The 27,855-nt window shown below is 37.0% G+C and overlaps 1 protein-coding gene across 2 annotated transcripts in view; it reads right to left on the reverse strand.

Moving 5' to 3' along the window:
- LOC113121256 (coiled-coil domain-containing protein 85C-B) overlaps positions 1–27,855 on the reverse strand; it is a 41,288-nt gene that overhangs the window by 10,765 nt on the left and 2,668 nt on the right. Inside the window, exons 2-4 of one of the 2 annotated variants that reach the window (XM_026291575.1) lie at positions 7,195–7,274; positions 3,534–3,572; positions 1,335–1,436 (exon numbers count right to left, since the gene is read on the reverse strand). In XM_026291575.1, the coding sequence (XP_026147360.1) occupies positions 1,335–1,436; positions 3,534–3,572; positions 7,195–7,274 (221 nt within the window). The remainder of the gene's footprint in view (positions 1–1,334; positions 1,437–3,533; positions 3,573–7,194; positions 7,275–27,855) is intronic. The other variant, XM_026291576.1, reaches the window with a different exon arrangement.

Consider the following 27,855-nt stretch of genomic DNA (forward strand, 5'->3'; position numbering starts at 1 on the left):
TTAACATACCATTAACTATAACCTTTGTCTCAATAAACTCCTATTTACTGCTTAATAATAGTTAGTAAATTAGTAATTAACTTTAGGTAGGGATGTAGAATATGGTCATGCAGAATTATATGCTTTTAAGTAATAAACAGACAATATGTTAATAATGGGCATGCTAATAAGTGATTAGTTAAATTTGTAAGATATTTGCAGTAAAATATCCAAAAACCACTAGGCTAGTGTTATATATTTTGCCCAGCTGATTACTAACAATATCTCTAATGTTTTCAACTACTTGTAAATCATGAGAAAATTCCCATTCTAAACAAAGACACAGGCCGGTGCAGCCGCCTGTTAATGACATTAGTTCTTCTTCTTCTTCTTTTGCAACCATGTCTAATCTGGTGCATACCGCCACCTACTATATCTGAGTATGTAGCATGGCTATGAATCTAATGACGTTAGTTACCCTTTGTTACCGCCTTTACTGACGTAGAAACCACATGACAACAGTGTCGGACAAATGCAGAAGAAGCTTTGCGACAAACTTCAACTAGAAAGAGATGCCGATCTCGCTTGTGTATTACTCGATATGTGAGTTGTTTTGAGTCGTATCCTTACAGAAAACGTATGCTATTATAACGATCAACAAGATTAGTATTATGGGGCATACACGCCAAATGCGGGGCATCGCGTTTCTAGACCCGTGTGGGGACGCGTCTGATCGATCGTGTCTGATCGTGTCTTTGCATTGACTTTGTATGTAATCTACTCGCGCAAATTGTTGAACTCGCGTTAAATCCAGGATTAATCTTTCCGTCTGATTGATGGCCATCAGCGGTTGGGTGGAAGACAACAAATCCCATCATCCCATGCTCCTTCTTAGTGTCATCAAACCACGCGATTGTTATTGTTTTGATAGTGCGCCCTCTAGTGGCAGGTCCTACAAACTGTACCTTTAATAGTGAGAATTGGTCCCTATACTAAAGTGTTAACAAAACTAATAATTTACAAATATTGTAAACACTATAAATATTGGAGTTCCCTTCACTCCACGAAAAAAATCCTTAAAATTTAAATTACACTTTTAAAATGAGTATAAAACAAACTTTAATATAATATAATACAAATGTTATAAACAGCTAAAAAAAATGTATTTAAAGCAAAACTAGAAATCTATCATTTCAAATATATGTGCGCACTTTTGTCTCAATTTGCATTATAGGACAAAATCGCTTTGTAATATTAGTCGCAACAAATTTCAGACGAAATGAAAAATACGGCAAATGAATTTTCTAAAATATGGTTGGATTGATTTGTTTGTAGAGTTTCTGAGGGTCACTCACATTCAGTAGGGCCTCCTGCCTCTGGGGGAGGGAAGACAGCTGTGATTCGGAGTGGTAGAGGTTCATGCCCTTCCGCAGGACTCGCAGGTCTCCTGGATTAGACTGCCGAGTGACACGAGAGGGAAAGAGAGGCATTATGACTCGGTGCATATTAAACATCCCATTGAACTAAACACGCTTTACTGTTCTCAAAGAAAATAAAAGTGGCAAGGAACAGTTGTGAAAAAAAGTGTTTGCAAGAAGTCTGGAGATCACAGCCCGTATGAAAGAAAGAAGAGAAAAGCTGAAGGGATAGTACACCCTAAGAAAGATAAATCTGTAATTTCAGTTGTCACTTAAGTTCTTTCAGATCTGTATGAGTTTCTTGCAGTTGACGGTAGCCATTGACTTTCATAGTATTTTGTGGAAGTCAGCAGCTACCGTCAACTGTGTGGTTACCAACAGTCTTCATAATATCTTCTTTTGTTTGTGTAATGACACATACCTACATTGCGATAAAATCAGATCAACTTTCGAAATAGGAAGTATGACTTCAAAGTTGCGTTCTGTTGCACTTTCAGCTCAGGACCAAAACAAACCCCCACAAAGCATTTCCTGCACCTCCTTTAAGTATTCTTGTCTGTCCAAAATGTGAGCTGGAATCTCTTCATGCTGTTATAATAAAGACACCCACGGGCTCCAGCTGGCATCATCTTTAATCACCACTGATCCTTATGACATTTCAATTTCTTGCTTTCATGTTCCCTGAATGCATGTAATCACTGTAAGAAAGACCTATAAATAACTCTGTCACTCTCTTTTAGAAGAGAAACTGTGTTTAAGGGGGCAGCAAGGAAGACATGAACTTCACATCCGTCTGCAACCTTAACATACTGTATCACCCACTAAACATCAATGGTATTTAGGACACCTTGATCAAGGACTGATGTACTGATTTTTTTTTTTTTTTTTTTTCCTGCAGAATTTGATGAAGAATGGAGACATTCTATAGGCGTAATGTTTTTTTTTTCTCCTTACTCCAACTGACCCCATCCCTAAACCTACCCCTCACATAAACTCTCCGCATTTTCACATTTTCAGTCAACTTCATTCTGTATGAGGACACTTGTTTGACTTTAAGAAATGGCAGATGATCCACATAGGTCTGGGGCGGGGCAAGGGTTAAATGCGATAATAATTTGAACGCGTTATTTGTCTCCATAATTAATTAATCTAATTAACGTGTTAAATTACCACCCCTAATTTTAACACATATTTTCATTATTTTACAAACATACTGTATAATTTGACTCTTGATCAGGGGCCCAGAGCCCACCAGAGTGCCTTGGCAAATTTCAGGGGTCCAAAGGATGACTTAAAAGAATTTTAATGTAATTATATACAAAGGGTGGCAGAAGTCAAAAGTGCTTATGTGTAGTCATGTTATCTTTATTTTCAAATGCACCTGAAAGCACTGAGGGAGTGTCAGGATTCCTGTGGACTGACTGTGTTTTTCCATCACTGAGGCAACAGGAACTGCTGGAATGTAGCCTGTTTAAAGGGCCAAAATTCCTCACCTGATCGTTTTGTTGCTCTGACAACATCAGAAAAATGAATTAGTGAAATATATGACTAAGTAAGTGTTTCGCACATGTAATTACCAGAGTGGAAATGATCAATCCTGTCACTCAACAACAGACTAGTCAGTTACTGGGTTAAAAAAAACAAAAAAAACATTAACAATTAATTCTAACCTTATTTTCTTGGACAGTCGAATATGACTTTAAGCAATTTGACTGGATATAAACACAACAGACAGCGCTAAAACACAGAGTGGGGCATTTTCTTAGAAAATTTATGGGACGATGCTCAAGACAGATAAGTGGGTGTTTATTAAATATTGAAACATGTTCGCATTCATCTTTACATCCATCAGTTTGTCAGACATGAAAAATTGACGCTGCACTACCTGTGCTGCTTGAATAAGTGATAAGATCGCAAAGACGTTTCAACAGAGAGGGACAAGCATATGAGCTCATGCGCCAGAAGCCCCGAGCACAGCCCAGCATGTTAGCACAAGCGCTTAGCCTAGCATGCCATAATACACACCTGCTTTTGAAGTCGCAAAGAATGTGAAAGTAAAGATAAGGAACAAGCAAGAAGACAGCTATAGGAGGACATAGAGCTAGCCATCACTGAGCAAATGTCTGATAAAATTACCTTCATGGACAGCTTTGATAAGCTATAACGGCTACAGGGCTGGAGAACACAAAACACATTTCACAAACCGATTAAACAAATACAAGAACATGTTCTTCACAAGAGATATCATAACCAGGGCTGCGTTTCCCAAAAGTATCGTAAGCAATGAAACCATTGAAACCAATGGAGCTACGATCAACTTAAACTTACGATGCTTTTGGGAAACACAGGTCTGATTAGTCAGATAATAATGTTTGGACTTTTTATGTGTGGTTTTGCAGGACATTCAACATTAGATTGCCATCTGATATCACCAGACTCAAATTTAGACACTTGAATGAAATGCAAATCCTTTCGTCTTAATTTTGTGAAATGTCATCATAGATTTGTGATTATTCAGTGTAAAATCAAACATTTTGTTGGAGACCTAAAATCAGGACTAATTATTATTACAGTCGCCTGTTGAATTTCCTTTAATGTAAACAAAGCCAGTGGATTTTACTACAAGCAAAGATAATGTAGAAAAAAAAAAGTTTTTATTCATGGAGGTTCTGGCTTTAGAGTCTTTTATTCTGCCTACTTGCTTAAAACTGACCAAAGCATTTTTCAAATAAAGTAATAAAATTAAATCATATTCTTTTAAATGCCATTCGGACATTAAAGGGATAGTTCACCTAGTCATGAAAATCAATCCATGATTTACTCACCCTCAAGCCATCCTAACTATATGTGACTTTCACCTTTCAGATGAACACAGTTGGAGGTATATTACAAAATATCCTGGCTCCTCCAAGATTTATAATGGCAGTGAATGGGGGTTGAGATTTTGAAGGTCAAAAAAGTACGTCCATCCATCATAAAAAGTGCCCTACATTGTTCCGGGGGGTTGATACATGCCTTCTGAAGTGATGATGTGTTTGTGTTAGAAAAATATCCATGTTCAATACTTTATAAACCATAATCTAGATTACACTGTCATCGCTCCAGTTAACTTATAAACCACCCTGAGTCACGTGGGGCGTGTTTTATGATGGATGGATGCACTTTTTAGGGGCTTCAAAATATCAACCCCAAATTCACTGCCATTAGAAAGCTTGGAGAAGCTTTTCAATAGAACTCTGATTGTATTTTGTCCGAAGGAAATCACAGGGTAATTGACATTTTTGGGTGAACTATCCCAAAATGTATTGTGCTGATTTCATGAGGTCTTCTAATGCAAAATGTTAGCCTATTATTGGGCTCCGAGTTAAAACGAAATGGTGCATACAAGTACAATGTTCTTTGTTTGCAGCTATCCTTCTATTTCAGTTTCAGTCCATGGTCAAGTGTGTGACCAGTTATTACCAGTTCATCCGCAAAATAAAGACTTTCTGGACCTTTCCATGAACACAGACCTGTCGCTCTCAGGGTCATGTGGGTTTAAAGTAAGTTGTACACCAAAGTGTTATCTATCACAACAGTGGAAATGGCTTTTAGGAAAAGCTTAGCGTAGGTATCCTGGGAAATCAAGGGTTCAGTTCAGTTCATGTGCGCTCAGGACAGTGTTCTCTGAAGGACTGAGCTCTCCTCTGAATTAATCATGCTTCAAGTGAATTCACTTATTCTCAGAGGCCTGCAGCGATGGGTGCAAACCGTTTTCTCTTATTTGACCAGAGGGAGAAAGTCACTCTCTTGCATTTTAATCATGGCTTTATAAAGTGCCTTCCATCCTGGGGATAAAATGCTTTCAGACGTTCCCTGCACTATGCTCTACATGTTCAGAGAAAGAGACTCAAATAGATATGCCTCGAAAAAGGCACAACAATTTAAGTGTACCGCCGTCTGGTACACCCACATCCACTGCAAGACAGAGGGGGACTGGCAATGGAAACGTTATGAGGATATATCATTAAAACAGAGAATTATTACAGATCCAAGGACTCTTTCAAGCCAACACTCTCCGCTTGTTTTCTATGAATACTGTGTGATGAATGTTACCAACAAAGGCCTTCATAAGAACTGCTTTGTAGTCAGTATTTCCAGCGCCCACACAGTGTTTTTATTTTCACTGGAGACTGAGAATTCAATCACTTAAGCATCACCATGTCATTCTGAACCAATGTGTCCAATGAACACAATAGGTTAAATGCTAAAAATGATTTAGCTGCTCTTTTACATGTATAATGACAGTGAAAAGGGATCTGGAATGTCTTGTGCAGTACATTGCAAGCTTAATGAATCCACAACAAAGCAGTGCAGGACTCATTTATGTTCTGATGTCACTGAGGGCAAACCTGAGATCTAATAGCAACCTTTTTTAAATGGATGTGGCACACAAAGCACATAAGAGAACATGATATAGATTAATTTTCATAAAATATTATTAAAAAGTCTTAACATGCTAATTATTTAATTATATAACTACTGTAATGTATAATTACATAATAATGACGTTCCTTCCAAAAATAAATGACAGTATGCACACTTCTGTTCTGGATTTAAACTTTTTTTTTTTTTTTTAAATAAGTGTCTCTAGGTCACCAAAGCTGCTTTTATGAGTTAAAAAATACAGTAACATTGTTACCATTAATATATTTTACAAGTATACAAATAATACTGTCATATTATAACAATTTAAAATAATTGATTTCTATTTTATCCCTGTGATCAGCTCATTACGCCAGGCTTCAGGGTCACATGATCCTTCAGAAACGCTCATTTGATATGTTCAGTTATCAGTAATGGTTCTTGAAAACCGTTCTTTTGTAACATTATAAATGTCTTTACTTTCTCTTTATAATTATTTATTTCACAGTATGTTCTTGCTGAATGAAAGTATATATATATTTTTTAATCTTACCTCAAACTTTTGAATGGTATCACAGTTTCCAGAAATATTATGCAGCCATTTTCAGTGTTGAAAATAATTGTAATGATAATTAAGAAATCATCAAATAAATGCAGCATTGGTAAGTTGACCAGTTATTGACTGATTAAAGAAATAATCAACAGAGGACCTGATTCTCACAACAATTATTAGAGTAGTCGCAACCTTGTCATCAGACTACAGTTAAGTTTGAGATTTTGAGGTAAACTATCCTTTTAGCTGCGAGTACAGTGAGCTTTACAATAGGAACCTCTGTGAAGCTATGAAGATGGGATTGCCCCTCACTTGTTTTTCCAAACATGAACGTTTTATTCCTACCTACACATCTACACAAGCTGGAGAGGGTGAGAGAACTAGCCAAATCCTATTCAAGTGCTGAGGAGAGTGGGCTGTAATGCTGTTCTGCTGGATGGGCTCACGGTAAGTGTTTTGTTGTAGATGTCTGTACTATGGTGGCGGGTGAATACATTTGTGACATTCGGTGATAGGCAGATTGATTGTGGTGCCTTCAGGATAAATAGGTGAGTTTGAAATGCTCTTTCGGTTGGTAAAACCCACTCATTCTCCACAAGGGAGGTTAAATTGAGGCCACAGACGCTTTAGAGAAGCCCACACAATCCCGGCGTGACGGTAAGCTGCTCCTTCTTCCTGCTGGAGGGGATGCTATGTGCCAATTTAACACATTTTGACCCACCATGAATTAAAGATTGGTTGCCTCTTTCGTAACCCCAATCTGCCACCACTAATATTGGCACCCAATGGCATTGGTAAATGTAGATTACTCATTTTTCAAGAGATTTTTCAAGTCCTTACTTGTGAGAGCAGTTTGTTGTTATTGTCTTCTAGAATCCGGACCTTGGTTTCTAGCTGGCGAATGTAGTTTGAGGATGCATCTGCAAGACAAAGACAAAAATTTGATCAACTGAGAAAACGACAACAACTAAAACTGCAGTGTTAGTTCTAGTGATTTTCTGTTGTCAATGAATGAATTGGTTTTTGCTGTTAAATTCCATCCCAATTTATTTTTCAGCCCTAAACCACAAAGATTGGCACATCAGGTGCAGCATTCTGAAGTCACTTTGGCCCAAAATGCATATACCTTTGATATTTTGGACCGCTAACTCTCACAAGGTGAAATTTCAGCTTAATTAAAGACTTGAGAATACAGCCTGTGATCTATTTTGGGGGTTTGTTTTGATTCAGCTGATTCAGTTTACTTGATTTCTCAGACATATGTGATTTTAATTTAATCCCACAGTGCTTTAAGCTTAAAATTAGCTTCCCTTCAGATAACACAGTTGAGATCATTTCTGTTTCCTCACTGTCAAAGAATTCAAATGACTTGAAGCATCATTCATGGTTTGATGTGGTCTGTACCGAGCCAGTAACTTTGGACACTAGCAATCAACGTGTAATGCTACTCGTTTAATTCTGGTCTGGCAACAAGGTTCACGCCAATAAATAATGCATGGAAAACTCATCTCATCACAGACTTCATAACATGCAAGACTAAAACAAAAATCAAAAAGCAATATTGAATTATAAGGTCACATATGAAGTGAATGAAAACCATTGTACTGCAGTATATAACTCAAAAACGGAGGGGAAATCTTTTGTGTAATGAAGAAAACAAATTGTCAAATTATAGTTTTTAATCGATTCATTGAAAATGACCAACTGGTTTATGGAAACATGTAAGAGCAATGCAACAGGCCCTTAGATTAGGGAGCCCAAACTAAATTTGACTTTACGCTGCCATAAAATATTTCCTGTGTGAGAATATATTACACTGCAATTTTACATTTGACCAACTTTCCGACCTCCTTGAGTTTCCTAACAGACACAATGGAGACCATGAAATAAAGCACATATTTTAACTTTTTTAAAGCATGCATGCATTTGATTAATTTGGTTATCCAAAGAGCAAAAACATGTGCTGAGTTAGCCAGGAAACAGTTACAGTCAAAAGTTCTTTATGAAGCAAGAAATGTTTATGTGCACTGAAATCCTTTGTGGCTGATTTTAATAATTTAATCCAAGAATTTATGTTCAATTGTTATGAAAATAGCAACAATTAAAGCCATGCAAAAATGTGGTTCACATTTCCTCTGATATAAAAGAGTAACTTTAAGACATGACTGTGTTGGCATAGTGTAGACAATGGGCGGCTCTAGTTATTAGCCTAATAGATAATGTCTGAGTAAAGCCCTTAGCAGTGGACAGTGAGGCAGTGCAGGGCGGCTGCAAATCCCCAATGACGCTCTAATCTAACTTCATCTGACTGAATGATGATGGGTACGGGCCAAGCCGATTAAGAATCAACTCTGATACACAAACCCCCTGGACCAGCCCAGATCCACCCACTACCAAAAATCATTTCAGCCAGGACCAGCTATTAGAAATATGACTCCACTACCCCAAAGCAAGTCAGTTTTCATCATTCCAAGCAGCTAAATGTTCCTGTCAGCATAACTCGCCACACAAGAGACTCACACTCAACTATAGTCATCAGATCAGGTGGAGTGAGGACAACATAGCTGACCTTTAGCTGTAAAACACAGCTCACAGGACAACATCCACAGAAACACCTCTGACTCAAATTTCAAATTTCATACTTGACATCCGGTGCTTGTCTTAAAATTAACACTGTAGTTTTGCATATACATTATATAGTGCAGCATACAATAGGGCTACAACAACAAATTGCTAAAAAGTACACTTTTTTTTTTTAATGAAATTCTCATTGACATAGCACGCAGTTCCATCAACTTGTTCAGAACTGATAATAAAACAGCTTTTAAGTAATACAGTACATTTAAAAATGAATACATTTTAGGATTCAATGCCATAAATAATAGTTCACATGAATAAAATTAACTGTTATTTCCACCTCATTTTTAATGTCATTTGCTTCCAGTTATTTTAAATGGTACAACAACAGTCATTCATGTTGCTTCATATTGCACACTGGCATTTGTTGTGTTATTTTAATTCATCATAATTATAAACATACAGGTTTGTAGCATACATTTTTAGAGTTTAGTGCACATTATTATTCTTCAAGTTATTTATCTATATTGGCAAATGAATCAGAATTTTAGCACTAGCTTTCTTAATGGAATAGTTTATTTCTGCATAGTAAATGAAGGTGGATGTAGGGCTGGGCGCTATATCTAACGATATGATCATGCGCATCTAGTCAGTAAATCTGGTTCCGTGATTACAGCTAAATCACCATCACCTGCTTTTGAATGGATCAGCATTTAATAGACAGAGCCGTAGATCGCTGACAAGCTACGCAATATCGCGTTCATTATTGAAGGCGATTCATCTGCGATAATGAACGCGATATTGCGTCATTTGTCAGCGATCTACGGCTCTGTCTATTAAATGCCAATCCAATTATAAGCAGGTGATGGCGATTTTAGCGGTGATCACGGAAGCAGCTTTACTGATTAAGATGCGCATGATCATATCGTTAGATATATCGCCCAGCCTAAATAGTTAATAGTTAACAATCTAAATAGTTGTTTTATGGTTGTGTTTGTTTGGTTTGGCGTGTATGTGTTTAGTATTGCCCTTTACATAGTAAAAAGTATATTTAATTCCTTTCTAGTCAAGTCGATGTTATTTGTATCGCGCTTTTTATAATGCAGATTGTGTCAAAGCAGCTTTACAGTATTAAAAAAGGAAAAAAGATTGTCGAAACATTGTGCCGTTCTCCTTTTTAGCACACATTGTAGACCTACAGCATATTGTAGTTTGGTTTACTGTCTCCTAGACTCCAATTCTTCAGTTAGGAGTCCGTTCCGATTGTATTCAGACACAACACTGCACAGTAATCAAATAAATCTGCTGTGCTGATCAGCTATTTGTGCACGTTAGCTCAGTGAACTGACATGGATGTTTTTCTGTGTGGCGGCACGACGTGGATAAGCGTGTGGGGGTGGGGTAGCAAGTCTGTCCCTCTCGCTTTGTCGCTTCCAATCGCATCAGCAATGCCATGACCCACTTCTATAGCCGCCACTGCGGCACAAGGCTCACGCGGGAATCTTCAGCGTAGGCCACATGGGCAGCGACTGTTAAGCAGTCTTCATGACATCACAAGCAGCCCCTTCCAACAGCAGTCCCACCCAAAACCCACAAACGCAGCAGGGTCTGTTCAGAGAGAATTGAGATGAATTCTGACTTCTTGGAAACACGCTGATAAGCCTACAGAAACGCTGTCATTCAGTTTCCTTTGAACATCTGTTGCAACACACTGGGCGCTGCCTACTGCGTGCGAGCATGCGTTTTAAATACAAATCAAAAGCGGTGTGTGTGTGTGCACGTATGTGTGTGAATGACTCGTGAAGAAGAGAAGCAGAAAAGAAAAACAAGTAAGGAAAAAACTCCAAGCGAAAGCTTTAAATGGGTGTGTGCACGAAGTTGCTGGATCAATTGCTGCAAGATGTGGCAGTCCAAGCCCAAACAACAGTCCCTACAATAATTCATTCCATACAGCCTGACCTCATTCTGTTAGAAAACTACAGCACGGCAGACAATGAAACTTCAATTAAAGAGAGGCGGGAAAGCTACAGACCAGAGATATAGGGGGAAAAAAAACATTCACTCTGTCTGAGTTTAGAATTCAAACTTGGCTAAAAAGAAAGTCAGAAATAAATAAAAAACTTGTTTAAAAGTCTGAACAACCTTTCTTGTCTCACCAGAGGATAGGGGAAGTAAGAAAAGATGAGAAGTGAAAAGAATGTCAGAGAAAGACTGGAATAGATAGACAGCGAAAAGTCATGTTTGGATCGTGAGTTCATGATCAGGCTCTAGACTGGACTCCTATTGGTAGAGTTTGCTGTCACTACTGCTCTGTTAGGGATTTATTTTTTATACTACAACATTTACAATATATATAATTTGTGGTACTTTTTAAGGACAGTTGTAATATCACTTTTCTGTTTAACAATTTTTACCTGACAAGTGATAAAATAAATGAAAATTAGGGATGCACGATAATATCGGCACAATATCGGTATCGGCCGATAAAAGCTTAAAATGACCATTATCGGTATCGGCCGATATGAATATTTCTGCCGATGAGCCAAACCGATATTCTCCAAGTGAAATAATTGACCTGTTTTTCAGATGTGAATGTCTGTCTACATTTGTAAAATAATAAATTTATGGTAGAATCAGTACAGAAGAGATACATGGATTTCTCTTCAGTAAAATTAAAGTTTAAATATATCAGTATATATTTGTATATATATCGATATCGGTATCGGCATCGGCCAAAATTATTTTGAAAATATCGGCATATCGAATATCGGCCAAAATCCAATATCGTGCATCCCTAATGAAAATCCCATAAGGTCCAGACACACCTAACCTCAAATGAACTAGCAGCCAATTTAGGATTTGCCTCACATCGGGTGGTTAAAAAAGTTGCACTTCAAAACACCACAATGCCAACAACAAACTATCGGGTGCATTAAATGCATCTCCAAACCAGAAGATGGCAGTAGTTTGTATGCACTGTTCATAAAGGGAAACCGGAGGAGCTAGGATTACGTACACCATACAAACTCTAAACAAAATAATGTTTAGGTAAAAATGTCTTGCCAATATCCCTATGAAATTTTTTACTTATGAGATGAAGGTAACATTTAAGGTTGCCTTCTTGACTTTGCTGTTTGATTGATTTTCTTCTCGTGTACTGGTTTTCAACAGTGATCTGGCTCATGGGCAGGCTTGGCTGAAGGGCCACCACCATGTTCCAACTATATCAAAAACACCACAAAAACTAGGCCAATGGACGACAACAAAAACAACAACAACCCAATACTGACTGACCATTGTCTTGTGTGTCAATGCCTTATAGACTTACACCGAAGTAGATTTGTGCTGGTATTCGGTAATACTGCGATATATTGCGGTGATTAATATGCACGGTATTGTTTTCGTGGGCACTTCTAAATACCGTGAATACATATACATTACAAATGATTCAGAATTTGGAATGCATTTTAAGAAAAGTATTCCCATCAGCTGTTTAAAATGCACAACATCGCTGTATGCTGCTTGAAAGAGCGCATACGCTCTGATGTAAACAAGCACGCATGAGAAGCACATGGAGGAACACGTGACAGATGCACACATTCACTCTCTGACAGCAGATGGTGCTAAATGCAGCCCTTACCCTGTAAACCCCATAAATAAAGCAGCTGTTACTTTCTAAACCATACTTAAATAATTTTAAATAACCATTCAGATTTGTGTTTTCCCTATGGTGTTTATTACAGAGCCAACTACTGAAATATTTAGACTTAACAGGCTATTTATCTTCAAAAATTCTTTTTTATTTTTTTTTATCTGGACTACAAATGCCCTAGATATTGTTTGAAAGTGTTTTGAAAGATCATTATTGTTCATTCACACTTTACATTACGGCTTCATTAGTTAACATAAACTGCCAATGAAAAATTTATTCTGAACATTCATTAATCTTAGGTATTCCAATATTTAATAACACATTGTTAAAATTGAAAGTTGCAACTGTGTTATTTAATGAGCTAACATGAACTAAGACTTGTATTTTTTTTAACAAAGATGAATAACTTCTATAGTAAATGTAGCTATTGTTCATTGTTTAGCTGTGCACTTAATGAATGTGCACTATGCGATGTCCGAACGGATTACACTGTATTACTATATTTTATGTATTGCACTGTATATTATGTAAAATCATTTTCTATTTTTAAACTGTCAAATTCGTTTTAAGTCAATTTTTAAATCATTTTCATTTTCAAGTTCTTAAATTCCTTGTTTTATTTTTGTGATTATTTTTCTTCATGACTTTATTTTATTTTCTTTTCTGTAAAGCACTTTGAATTACCATCGGGTATGAAATGTGCTATAAATAAACTTGCCTTGCCTTGAATGTTAATGCATTAACTAAGGTTAACTAATGAGGTCTTACTGTAAAGTGATACCTATTGCTTTTTATAGTTCTTTTGCACTTTAATGTGTAAAACATTTAACTTTTATATATTTTTCTGTATTGCTTTGTTGTTTTAAATGTTTAGTTATTTTTGCTATAAGAAAAAAAGTTATTTAACCTGTTATACTGTATTATGAAATTTCAATACCGTGATAATACCGCATACCGTGATAAAAGCATTATCAATTAACCGCAACAGGAAAATTTATACCGGCATATCCCTACACCGAAGGTGAAGGTGGCAACCACCAGTTTAAAGCACTGGTTTTAAAAACACTTTAAACTTTAGCCTACCAGATAGCTAATTCAAATTATTTCCAGTTTATGGATGATTTGCTTTTTGAACCAGCACTACTTTAATCTGTTTACTTTCCGCTTGACTTAATTACTATTTTGAAATACTAAATCATTTCAAAATATTTTTTCTGAACACTCCCTTGCTTGCTATTCATCAGGCCTTAACAAGTAAACACATCCCAATTCTCAATAACCTCACACCTTCGGTTGCTGTGTTGTTCTTGGTGTTCAACCAAACAAAGCATCATGTTAAAACCACAAACATTATGACATTTAACATAAATCTATGTAACTTCATTGAAAACAGCTGAACTCCAATCAAAGCAATACAATGAAAGTCAATGGAGTTCAAAACAACACTGGACTCATTGTATGGACAAAAACTGAAGAAAGTAAGTCATTACCGTTCACCTTCAATCATTACCTCAGCTTGGAGAGTGGTTTTTAGTTTAATCATTGACTGCAACAGCGACCTTGATCCTCACTTTAACGCACAACTACAAATGAAGTCATTTACTTCAGTCGAATCACCTCCTCAGGGAGACGAAAGTGTTGTTTATTTTCCCCTAGTAAACTGAGAGGTTTTTTAAAAGGCTATTTCTGTCTTTAGTTTACAGTTGAAGTTTGTAAAATGTTGGAAGATGTTTTGAGGTTAAAATACATTTTATTATCCCATTCTAATATTCAAAGACAACTGTACAGTTATTTGCAGGTTGATTTTCAAGAGAGTGTAAACAATCTGGTTTTGTGGCACATTTATTTGTACAGCAATTTTACAAAGCAGTTTTTTTTTAAAGCTAATGGCAGATGGGTGGAGTTTGAGGAGTCGTTATTTTTGTCATTCCTTTTACAGCCCCTAATTGATACAGAAATAATACACTCAACACTTTCCCTTTAAGATGTGTGTGGCCAAGTCTTCAAACTGTTAAACTAATCTGTTTTACGAGCTGGAGCTCCCAGACATGTTTAATTATATAGTGCCTTCAGAAAATACACCCTCCTGTTCTCATTGCCTTGTGCTGAAGTCAAACCAAATGTACTTTTTAAATGTAACATGACATGTTTATTGTTAATCTATCTGTGTTGGACGGCTTCAAATATAGCTGACTGCCTAAGAACGCATTTAATATGTGGGGTCACTGACACTGTTGTTTTGAAGATCAAGTTGTTAGGAGGACCAAAGATTATAAAGATTATACAAACATTGGTAAAGCTCTGATCTTTCCAAGAAGCAATGAGAAATCAACTGTGAAAAACATGGAAGAAACTATTAAGACCAGGCCATCCAATGCCAAACTGCAGCTGGTCAAAAATTCTAAAGAAGTGTGTACTTATTGGAACTTGCAGAAACTGTTTTCACACTAGGGACCCTATTTTAATGATCTAAGCGCATGGTCTAAAGTGTAAGGACCAGGTGCACTTTTGGTAGTTTAATGGGGGGGGGGGGGGGGGGGGTTGCAAAGGGATCTTATTATCATATTACCACCCCTTAATCTGTAAGTTATCACCCACGGCGCCGTCATATTGATTTCACAAGTAACAACGGTGTACCAGTTCTAATGCCATGGCAAAAGTTTGAAAAGTTTGAGCAAAACTTGCTAACTGTTGTCTTGCTTTGACGGCCATTTTCTTTCTGTGTGCTTCGGATGTTTGAACTCAGAAAACCGTGTATCAGACGTTTAAACTCGGATGGTTCAAAATACATGATTTCAGCATGATAATAAGAATCAAAACAGATGTTTTTAGCAGGTCCGAGCTGTAATGGCACAGCTCTATTCTGGAAAAGGGGTGGGGAGCAGTGTCTCATTTGCATTTAAAGAGACATGCTCTAATACAGTGCGTTTCTGCTTCCACTCAAAATAAGCGTTTTCAAAATGATATAATAAAAGATCTGTGGGGTATTTTGAGCTGACATTTCACAGATATATTCTGGGGACACCTGAGACTTATGTAACATTGTTAAAAGGGAAATAATATGTCTCCTTTAAATAACCAAAAAAATACTGCGCCATTGACTTTAGACCAGGTTTTATTTGGTCAATGGCGCAGTCGATTTCAGTTGCCTTAAAATAGCGAGATGCCAACAATGCGCCTGAACACACCTTGTTTTCAGACCAGCACGGCCATAGGGTGCACAAATGGGCGCAAATGCATTTGCTATTTAAATAACATAGGGCAGGACGTGAAAATGATAACTGCATTGGACTGAAACTAGAAGAAAACACTTGCGTCGCACCTGGCACATGATAAAGCGATATAATTTTACAAGGAACAGAGTCAGTTTGATGCCAGAGTTTGGTTTGGTTGTTTAGCTGGCATGATTTTTTTTTTTTTGGCACTATTTTAAATAGTGCTTACCAAACCTGATCCCATTTAGGGTGTCTCTATATCTCACGTAACCATTGTTAATCACAGGAGCATCAACTGATTAATGAGCTGAATCAAGCGTGTTTGATTAGAGAGTTTAAAACAATTACTGTTGCCTTGTGCAATCCTCACACGTTCATTATTTCCATGATGCTTCAGCATCTTTTAAATGGTTGACCTTATGGAGCTTGAAGACTTTGCCATTAGACGCTTCTCAAAGTCAATAATCAAACAACATAGTGGTTAGAAACATGAAATAAGATCCAACCTTTATCCCATTATCCCTCAGGCCTTCTATCTAAGTGTTGGTGACCACATTAGACCACAGCAAGAGGTACAACAACATATCCTCGGGGACAGAAGACACATCACATCATCAGATAGCCTTCAGAGGCACAGCTGAGCACATCGCAACAGCTACAAATATCCAATAAATATTTAATTTACTACTAGATGCCAAGATCAACAAATGTAAAGAGATTCCTCTCCATTCAGGTTACACGAAACGAGTGTATGACTTTTGAAATCGGCAGGCAAACCACCTTAGATATATAATCTGACACAGTTTTTGTCACCACTGTATAAACTAATATGGGATCTATGGGGTCAATCAGTCATTTGGTTTTATTTCTTGACAGTGGAGACTAATATTTTTTTTTATATTAGTAGTAATTAGTATCGCATGATAATAATAACCAGGATCATTTTAGCATGCTTTTATAGTGGAATTATAACAATTGTTTGCAACATGATCATCAGCATAATATGTTATGTTTAATTAGACATTTAATTGGAAAATTCGCATGAATTTCAGAATGTGATGGGATTTATAACCTCAAAATAGCTAAATACTGGACAATAAATCAGCCTGGATGACATATCAGTATATCACTAGTTCTAACTTATCACATAAAGTCTGATCAACCAGACACTGTCATTCGTTGAACATTTATAATTAAGAAAAAAAAAACCTGCCTATCCATTATGCTCACATGTAGATCATGTGTAGACTTGCCTTGTCTTCCACTTTTAATTCTTGAGAGCAGACAAACATACACACGCAGGGCAGGATGGAGTGGTAAGTGACAGGCAGAGCGCCTGAGGTACAGTTCTAACGTATTCCACACAGTTTTAAGTAACGCTGACACGACAAGCCTCAGAATTTCAGTGAAATGTGTGATCTCACCACTGGCAAGAGGAACCTTTATGTAACCCAAGACGCCAATGTATTTATCTAGGAAGACATGAACTTCAATTATCTGTGTTGTTTCTGGGCAAGTACAAATTTCCACTCCTCTGCCATGGACCACTAACATTACAGAGGTCGCTGGCGGAAAAGTGACATATTTTACAATGGGGACGCAATGCAGCAAAGTCCCACAGAATCCATATGAGCTGATCTTACAGTTTGAGGTGGCAGGGAGATTGCTCATGGGGTATTTACTGAAAATCTGCCAATTCTGTTTGGTAGATTAGCACAACCGTTGTCTCAGTCAAAATCAACTGAACATATTTCCATTATGTACAAAGAGATTACTGACAATGTGTTATTCGTCTACTATTAGATATGTGAAAATCTCTTTCATTACCAGTTATGCAATATGTTCCTCACAAAATGATTGTATGGCTTCAAACTAAGTTAATTATTAAATTAAATTGTAAGCAATTCAATTTTAAATCATATTAGGTCAGACAGCATTTTCTACTGAGTCTGCAAAAATGATCATGTGAAGCATTGTGATGATCTCCACCCACCCAAGTGTGAATAAACATAATCATGTCTTACGCTATATGAATATTCGGTTTTCAACTGCTGAAAACCAACAAGGCATTTCTAAACATAAAAATAGATGAATACACTTAAGAATAAGAGCAGAATTTATCGACACTGACTAATCCTAGTCTCAACATCATTCAGGTTTAGACTATATTTCTAAATCTCTGCTTAAATTAAGAATGAGACTCTGACAATCTTGAGCATTGAAGCTCTAGCATTAGTTTTTGTGCATATTCCCTTTCTCAGCCTAAGCAGATGCCAATAGTCTCAGGGGAAAAAAAGAGAAAGGTGAGACGCAAATGTAACTGACTTCTCAACAGCTCGCAGGAATTTGACATTAAGGTGTCAGACAACTTGTGTGAACCTGTACAGAAATGTCTTTTTTTAGTTCTCAGTCAAAACAATTCGGAGCATTTTGGTGTCTACTGTGGCTTTATATAACAGTCATAAGTGCTAGTTACAATGCATGGTGCTTGCAGTGGACTGAAGAGAGTTAACAAGGCAACTGGGGAATATTCAAGTTCCTCCGCTCTTCTCATATCACTTGGCAGTGCGGTCTATGAAAGATATTTAGAGAAAGAAAGAAAAAACTTTCACAAGTGGAAAAAGTAAGAAAGTAAACACTTTTGCAGAGGAACTGCTACTGAGAGTACAACTTGACAAACCTGAAAGCTACAGAAGACTAGCAGCTCATAAGACCATTGTAAGGCTGGAAGGCGTACAATGCCATGGCCCTAAAATATGTAAATGCATAAACCATAGATAACTCAATATAAAATGCCAATAATCTTAAAATATTGAAACAATGGGAATTTAATCAGTCTGCATGATATGCCACGTAAGATCTGAACAACCAGACACGGCCTTCTGTTGAACATGGTAACATGAAAACTCAAGTTATGTAAACTCAAGAAATCACCTGCCTCTATCCACTACGTGTGTTTTACTGAAAGCAGAAACTACAGGTGTGTTTTGATGAAGTGCTGATCTCATTCTGGCCTATGTCAATTCAGTTTTCTTTAGAGGGTGTGTCTTTTACACAATCTGCAATCTTCTCAAAGAATTTAAAAGTCATAAACATTTTTTTACAATGACGTATTAGAGTCTATATTACAAAACGATCATAAATCTATGTCCTTAGCTTATGCGTATGCTTCTATGGTCAGGTCTCCTTGTTATATCTTCCCGCACATTATGCAGCTGACCGTGGAAAAACATTACTTCAACATGCGAATGAACCACAGCCATGTCTTTCCATAAGGGCTGAGGGTCTACCGGAACATAGAAGTGCATGCAGTAGTATGACTTCTGTTTCTGTGGTCTCCTTGTGGGATAGCAGAAGTGTGAATTTTGCATGGCTCTTCGCTATCATGTGACATTTCAAGACCTGTCTGCGAGTTCCCGCAGAAACCTGAGTTCATATTCAAATGCATTCTCGCTGATCTCAGTACCCACCACTGAACCAGTGTCCTGTATTATCTCTGACCACCGAGAGTTCACTGGTCCCGCTGGGCGCTGATGGAGCCAGAGATGAAACCGCAATGCCGTGACCTCAGGCGAGCTCTGACTTCATCTGATGGAAACAGCTTCAGTGCAGTTTTTGCAGAGCCCTGACTACACATTTGTGGTAAAAACTCAAAGCTCAACCAGTGCTGATATCTTCCACAGGATTCACAATTTTTCCAATTAATGAGGGTTATATAACTCATTCCTAGTATTCAGAAAAGCAGGGACAGCGTCCCTGGTGTAAGGACAGTTTCTAGGAAAAAAACAACATCTGACATGTGCTTCAGTGTCGTTTTCAGGCATGTTTCTAGCAAGAAATGAACTTTCGTTTGAGAGACAACTGTTGTTCTATTCACTGGTGAATGAGGGACTGATGGTGTTTTTTTTTTTTTTTTTGGTTTTTAATGAGCTTTGAACTCCTTTGAAGTAAAAAAATAGCAAAGTGACAATACCACAGGAGAGGATAGCACACACTCCCAAAACACAAAAACTGGTATCCTAGCAACAGGAGACTGATGCCGGAGGGTTTCGCTTTATTCCGAAAATACATCTAGAACTTAATCTGCTCAGACCCTTCTCTGGTTTGTAAGCTACTTGACTTAAGCTGTTTGAAAAAACTGACTTCAGTCTACTTGATTGCAGAATTTTTGTTGTTGTTGTTATTGTACTTCACCCTATTTTGCACACATATATTAGATATATAATAAAAGTCAACTTTATTTTTCAAAGCGTTCATTAAATGTACAATATTTCAATTGTCTTATTTAAAATGAACAGGCTAAAAACCTAAGAGCATTCAAGACCAGAAGCAAACAGTGTAAAGCCCGATTTTAGCAATCCTATAAGATCACTGCATGTCACATCATGTGACATAGATCTAATAAACTTGTGTACGACATGTGTGTAGACTGTACGACGATGACACCTGTTGACTCGTGCGCTACGACAAAAGTTACTATAGAAGAATGAAACTTCATCAGCATGCGCTAGTAGTAAACAAATAGAGCATGATAAATCACATTAATCAGCAATTATATTTTTACATGCTGAAAAAAGTGGCGAAAGAGGAAGGGATAAGAGCTTGAAGTAAGCAGTTTTATGTTTTAGCGGAACATTGCATTGATTTCATGTCGCATTTTTATTAGTTGGTCAATAAAAGTGAACCGTGCCAGTGAAATAAAATTTATGCATTTAGAAGACGCTTTTATCCAAAGCGACTTACAGTGCATTCAGGCTGTCAATTTATACCTATCATGTGTTCCTGGTGAATCGAACCACCAACTGTGCGCTTGATAACACAATGCTCTACCAATTGAGCTACAGGAACACAGAAAACCCAGAAATAGTCACGATCGTTTCACAATCTTTTGTCTGGGACAGCTGAAAATCGTGCAGTGTGTTTAGGGCTTAAGGTAGCTTAAGAACATAATCATTCAGAGATGAAGTTCTTTCAGGAATACACTTTGTAAAACCACTTGACTCTTAGATAAGCTCTTTAGGCTGCAGGAGACTGAATTCAGGAAAAACCACAGCAAGACAGTGGTCAAGAAAATTTGAAGACAAGCAATATATAAATTTTCCAAACTATAAACAGTGGCTTGGCCTGTTTCTAAGCAGGGTGCTTAAGCATTAAGGCAAGGTAATATTTTAGGGAAGAAACCCTAAAAAACCATTTGCGTCATGGCCATATTGCAAGGTGGGCATTAATTTTCAACAATTCAGCGGTTCCACAATTCTGCAGATTTCCAGATCCCATGATTTGCTAAAATAAGACGTTAGGAATGATGTTAGGAAAAAAGGTTGAGGCAATTACACACCACAATTTGAACAAAGTCATCAGAATAACATATGGGACACTGGGACAAAATGTCAAAGGTGACTGACAACATTGTGTGAATTTGTTTCGAGAATACCCCGTCCTGACAGATTGCAGAAATGGCTGACGCTCACAGGAAAATCTCCCTCCAAATTTGCCTGGGATGACACTGGGGACACTTTAGTTAAGTTTTCCCTGACACAATATGAAGGTCACAGTTTGCATCAACATAATGGGATTGCTGATTGTGTTCTTTGGAGCAGCTAGTACCCTGCCAATGTGCCACCTGGTGGCTTCATTATCAACTTCATTACACAGTATTTCATTAGGCCGCAATAAATATACAGATAATCAGTGCACGCACACCTGGACAAAGCCTAGATTACTGCTGCAAATGGCTCTTAAAACTCCAGTCACAAACACTGCTTGAGGATATGCAAAACTATTCTCACAATCCATAAGCGGTGAGTAGCCTGAATGGCTAGTTGGTCTTAAGGAATCCCTAAATAAGAATTATAAGACTGGTTTTGGGTTCACCTGACCTGCAATTAAACATGTTTCTTTAGGTACAGTCACAGGAGAAGAAGACAAGTTCTTGTGTTCAAAAACAACTAGAAGGGAACAGAACTCAGTAAAAACGAATATGAAAATTTCGGACTCAGTGTGCAAGGACCTTTAAAACCAGAGGAGGTCTAAGGTTTTTGTGTTAGTCTTAGAAACTGAAAGGTGTAAAGGTGTAAGTGCATTAGATTTATTGTAATATGTGAAACCAAGATCACACATTTCAAAAAGTGCAAAGTAACAAGTAGAAAAAAAAAAAACTAATTCACAACTACCCTGTATAGAGATTTTACCATCTACAGATTTTTACACCACTGCTGCAAAACACAATCACAACTTATTACTCCGTATGCACAAGGGCACATATCCCTAAACACGGCCATATCTGCAGATGAAACTGTTTGAAAAAATTTTTTTTTTCAATTTGAACTAGCACAGACTATACCACATTATGTATGACAAGCCGCAAAAGACACAGGCACAAGTGGAATGCAAAAAAACATGGTGACATTAATTTTTATGTAAATATATGGGAAATATATTGCGTTACCAAAAACGATTGAGTTCATGTAAATATATTGTGCGATAAGTCGATATATTGATTATTGCGACAGGCTTACATTACAATTCTTCTCCAGTTGAGAAGTCTTGTGAAGAGAAATGTGTGTGAGAACAAATATTTTTTACTTTTTATACTATAAATCATCACTTCAGACAACTGTCAGACTCATTTTTGAGGGACCATACACTTTATTACATTCACTGTGTGCATTGTATGAACACACAGAGATAATAACAGATCATTTTTCAAAGCATCTGAGGAAAGAAAATACGTTTGGGACAGCAGGGTGAGCAAATGACAATTTTATTTTCCATATACTATGTCAACAGTTTAACAGCTGAAGCACAGCATGCTGTCAGTGCTACAGCTCATAAAAACGCTTAATAAAACCACTTCTGTTAATTTTCTTTTTTATAAACCTACAAATAAACTCTGAAAACTCAGCACTCCGTGTTGCCAACTCAAGCGAACGAGTTTGACACAGAACATTTACAGACATACTTCACTCCTGACTAAGAGAGCAGACCAATGCTTATTCAAACCATACGCTTATCTTATCTCAATTTCTATCATCTCACGTGGAGTTCAGTGTGCGAGTCTTACTCATGTCCCTTTATTCAGGTTGTTGAGAAAGACTCACTATTGTTTAATAAGGAATGTGGGATTTCGTGACAGACGGCCTTTCTGTCTGACTAAAACCAGTCGAGAGAGTTTCTGTGTGTAATGTCATGCCTGCTCTCCTGGGCCAAACAACCAAAACAGACAAGACCTGACACTGTTGCCAAGCCACACATAAAATGTAGAATATTGCATTTTCTTTGCCCTTTAACTCTGCCATGGATTCTTTAATGTCCTACATGCTCTGACAGCACACATAGGAAGCTCTGTTTAAGAATACCATGTTGTGATTAATTCGTCTTGTGCATACCAGTAAAACAAGTTTTAAAAGAGCAACACTTCCTACGCTGGTCAGCAGAGTGGCACACCCTTTCAACTTGTAGAATATATTAAAGAAAAGAAAAGAAACAAGCCTGATTAAAGAACCCAAGTATTGCAATATTTGAACTTAAGGGGTGTCCAATCTTGTTCCTGGTAGGCCACATTCTTGTAAAGTTTAGGTCCAGCACATCTGGCTGGAAGTTTCTAGTGATCCTGAAGACCTTAATTAGCTCGATCAGCTAATTTCTGTTTATTTAAGTACAGTTAAACACAGGATTGGATACCCCTACTTTAAAAAATAATAGAAAAGAACAAAAAGATGGAAATGATCTGGTCAACGAATTAAAGTTTAGAATCTGAAATTCCATGGATGTTATACAGCGTCATCACACGAAGATGCATTCTTTGGGCTTGGCAAATGATTGAGCTGTGGAGAACTGGCTGAGCAAGTTTAACGGGTTCACCTTGACCCTCATTGGGTCACTGCCCTCATTCTTACACTGGGTTCTGTGATTTTACAACCCACTGACATCAGCTAAAATCATCCCTCATGAGGTATCTCAGGAACATACGTCCACAGACAGTAAAAAAACAGACAGAAAAAAGAGATTATTTAATGAAAATAATGAAGAAGACTTTCAATTACTTTTTTAAACTTTTTAAAAACTGCATCTTTATAACCTGCATCCTTAAACTCAGCCACACTTGCCAAACTTAACCTGCTAGTATTAAACCTAATCTATCAAGATAAACCAAAACACCAAGTATCAGTCCTAACACAACTCACACTAGAACTACTTCTATTGCTCCATTAAAAAAAACTGATTTAAATTGCAATATGATAAACATCTGGATAAATCATTTAAATTTCTTCCTAGATATGATTTTGTAGTTTAATAACCGCACCAGGAATTTTGTTTTGGATTATTTGTACAGCCCTGATTGTATTTCTAAAGCTGTAGGATGCCGTCGGTTCTTTAAGAGATGTAGACATTTACTGCTTAAGTTTAATTTGGCATAATTTTAAACTAAAATCAAATTTGAGACCAAGATTAAGTTACCATGGGAATCCCATTAGCCAGTGATATCCAGGTTCCCACATCCATTCAGAAGGTAAACAATAACTCACATACTAGGTGCCAGAAGATTGCCTGTCTTCAATTATCTCCCTAGAGTCCCAGAACAGATGGACCCCCACTGGTCATATAATACCCCCTCTGTGCTCCCATCCCATTGCCATTTTCTACCTTTGATCTGTCTTTTTTATTCATGCTCAAATTGAATATAAAGTACCCATAGTTTCTCCTTTACTGCTAATAACTGTAGTTGCTGTGTTTTGTTGGGTAAATTGATATGATCTAAAATAGATCATTTACAATAGCAGTGAATTAAAAAGACAACAATCCAAAATAACCAATATGTCTATAAAATTAGGAATAATAAATCAACATGAATAAATATAGCTGCAAGCATCAATTACCGGGTTCAAGCATTTTAAGAACCTTGAGTAGTTCTAGATATTTTAAGATATTACCCAAAAAGGCTGACAAATCATAAATAAAATCACTACAAATATTGTTTAATACTTTATCACTTTTGAAATAATAGTGATTACAGTAGTTAAATCCATTTTGAATGCTTTTTCTTGTTATAACACCACCAAGAGGTCAAACTCCCCAATCTTCGTAATTTGGCCAAAGATTGAGCTCATTCACATGTGAAAATATCTGATTCCATTCAGGAGTTACAGCCATTTTAGTTAAAGTGGCCCCGCCTACTTCAAACATTCAAACTGAAATTCTAATAACTGTGACATTTTGATGGAAACGCAAGTTACCATGGTAAGATTTAAGGCATTTAGGCAAGTTTAGGCATGTGGCACTGTTGAACACAAACACAAATAAATAACTCAACATTTACTTTCTTAAAATGTGTTCCCTAATGGTCCAAAATGAATAATTCAATAATCACGTGCATGATGATCAACAGGACACTTGTGAGTCAATGCTTCACAGGATCTTGTTTACTTTCAAAATCTGAATTACAATCAAAATGTCAATCATTTCAAACATGTAGCCCAAAGAAACCAATGTTAGAATATGCTAACAATGTAGCACTACTTCCTGTCTGTGTAAAGGCTTCAACTCCATAGAGTTGTGAGCAGTTGTCCAACACAGCTTGGGATCGAACATTGCCGTGAAATATGAACCTGTCTCTGATGATTACCGCAGCACCATCTGTGCATTGGGACGGCCAACGGCTCGACTGATTGATGAGACCCCTTAAGGAGGAAGGAGGAAAGAGAGCAGGGGACCTCATACACACACACACACACTCTCCCCAACCCATCCACTCTCTGTTTGTCTTACCATTAGCCTATGTCTCCAGCAAAAACCTCCACAGGTCCCACTTCTCTCACTTATCACCTTCCTATACGGCTGTTAGCAGGTCTGAGGAATCAAGATACACACGCCGAACATCTATGCGCTCAACTTGGACCATCTTATCAAAAGACACTGAACCACACATTGAATCCAGGCCACACAAATTGACCCCAGGGGATTTAACCATGATAAAATTCATTTCATTGATCGGACAAGCTCAAAGTAGACCACCATGCTGTGCATAAGAGTTTTTCAGAGTGGAAATCTGATCAAACCTGTGAAGGAAATGCTGTATCTTGATTTAATTATTGCAACTATTCATTTGTTTATTTATTTACTTATTTATTTAGCACTTTTGGGTTGGGGTAAAATCATGTTTCACAAAAAAATATATAATTGCATATTTAATTCAACGTGCTAGAGTTAGCTGAATGAAAATTGTTTCTACATCAAATTTTATATTAATATGTGCATAAGTTACAAATTAGCATCACAGTTTATGCACATTTAACTTATATACTAAATATTTTTGTGTTGCACCATTAAACTTGATTAGCTGTTTACATGGACCCTACTAATCCAATCGTAATAGGACTAGAAGCACCACCAGAATAAAAAAGGAGTTTGATCAAATTGTAAGGAGTGGTTTATTCCTTTTGTAACCTGAGCGAGAGAACGTAAACACTTGATCGTATTTAAAACATAAACTGGAAAGTGCTGCGCATGTTTATTTATATAGCGCTTTAAACAAAATACAATACGTCAAAGCAACTGAACAACATTCATGTGTCATAAATTAGTATTTAATTTAATCATCATAAAACTCCCCTTTCACTCAACGTCTGTGAAGTGCAAGGAGAATCTGATGCTTCTGACTCCAAGTCTGTAAGTACATTTTTCATATTTAAAGAGTTTGCCACAAATGCAAGTTTTGAGCAGTATAGAGTAGCGCTTGTTGTTTGACGTTTCTTCGATCACAAATGCAGACATGGTTTTATGTTTAAACCGCGTGATACGCAATTCAACGCAACACGTAATTAGACAGAATAAGTCATTATAATCAGTAATTATGTCCCCACTGGATGCAAAAAATGCCTCATCCATGCCTTTTGTCAGCAAAACAGTATGATGAGGAGCGTAAAACACACGCTTGAGGTATTTGGCCAATCACAACGCACTGGATAGCTGGCCAATCAGCGTACACCTCGCTTTTTCTATTCAGCAACGTCATTTGACCCTTTTAATAGGATACAATTACATTCAAAGCATTTTACAACATCTACTCACAAAATTGAAGGCTGTGTAAATGGACTGTTTAAACTAAAACTCATATTTTAATTAACTATTAACTAGACATTATGGAGAGCTTACAACCTAATCGCTACATTCTGTCTTAAGAGCAACAGATTAAATAATAGAAAGTATAACCCTTTCAATTTAAACAAGGCATTTATAAATAATAATAATCGCCATTGTGATTTGTTTTTTTTTCCCTTGAGGAATCTGCTAAATATCCACAATGCAAAAAAATCAAAATAGTCCAAAGAATATCAATGAATAAATGCAAATAAAATAAGGCAAAATATAAATGTTATATTTTAGATATAAATAAATACAAAACAAAAATGACACACTGTCAAACAAATGCTGAAGTTTTAAACACTGTTAAGTCACACTGTACTTATAAACCATTGCCAGTTGCCATATATATTAACAGCAATGTGTGAATAAAAAGCTAACAAACCCCTCATGAAGCATCTTCAGTTGTCACTTCAGAACTGAGAGTCAGGAGTCAGAACAGCCTGTGTTCAGCACAACACCACTGTCCTTTCATCTGAAATCCTAGTGCTGCTCAAGAGCAGCTAAAGCCAGGCTTAACATGCCATTTCATTACAGTTATCAGACAGTCAGCTCATGTGGGTTTTTAGGGCTTGAATAGCTTGATCGCATTGATTTCTTTTTGTGAGCCGTTTCATGGTACGAGAAAACAAAGGCCATCAGCAAATCCAAAATCCATACACACGATTTACTTGTAAGCGCAATTAACACGGGACCTTCACTCAAGGCCACACTCACATGCGATACTGTTGTTTTATTGATCTGAGGTAATTTGGGTAATTAGCACTGGGGTAATTAGCTACAACTTCAATAATATTTTAAGACTTAAACTCTTACGTTGACTGTTACCTGTTAAGTATATTCAATTAGTATAAATAATGAATATTTATACATAGCTCACCCTAGCTGGTTTTGCAAGTATGCTCTTCTAGTTTC

Source organism: Carassius auratus, chromosome 20 (assembly GCF_003368295.1).
Source record: "Carassius auratus strain Wakin chromosome 20, ASM336829v1, whole genome shotgun sequence".
Lineage (NCBI taxonomy): Eukaryota > Metazoa > Chordata > Actinopteri > Cypriniformes > Cyprinidae > Carassius > Carassius auratus.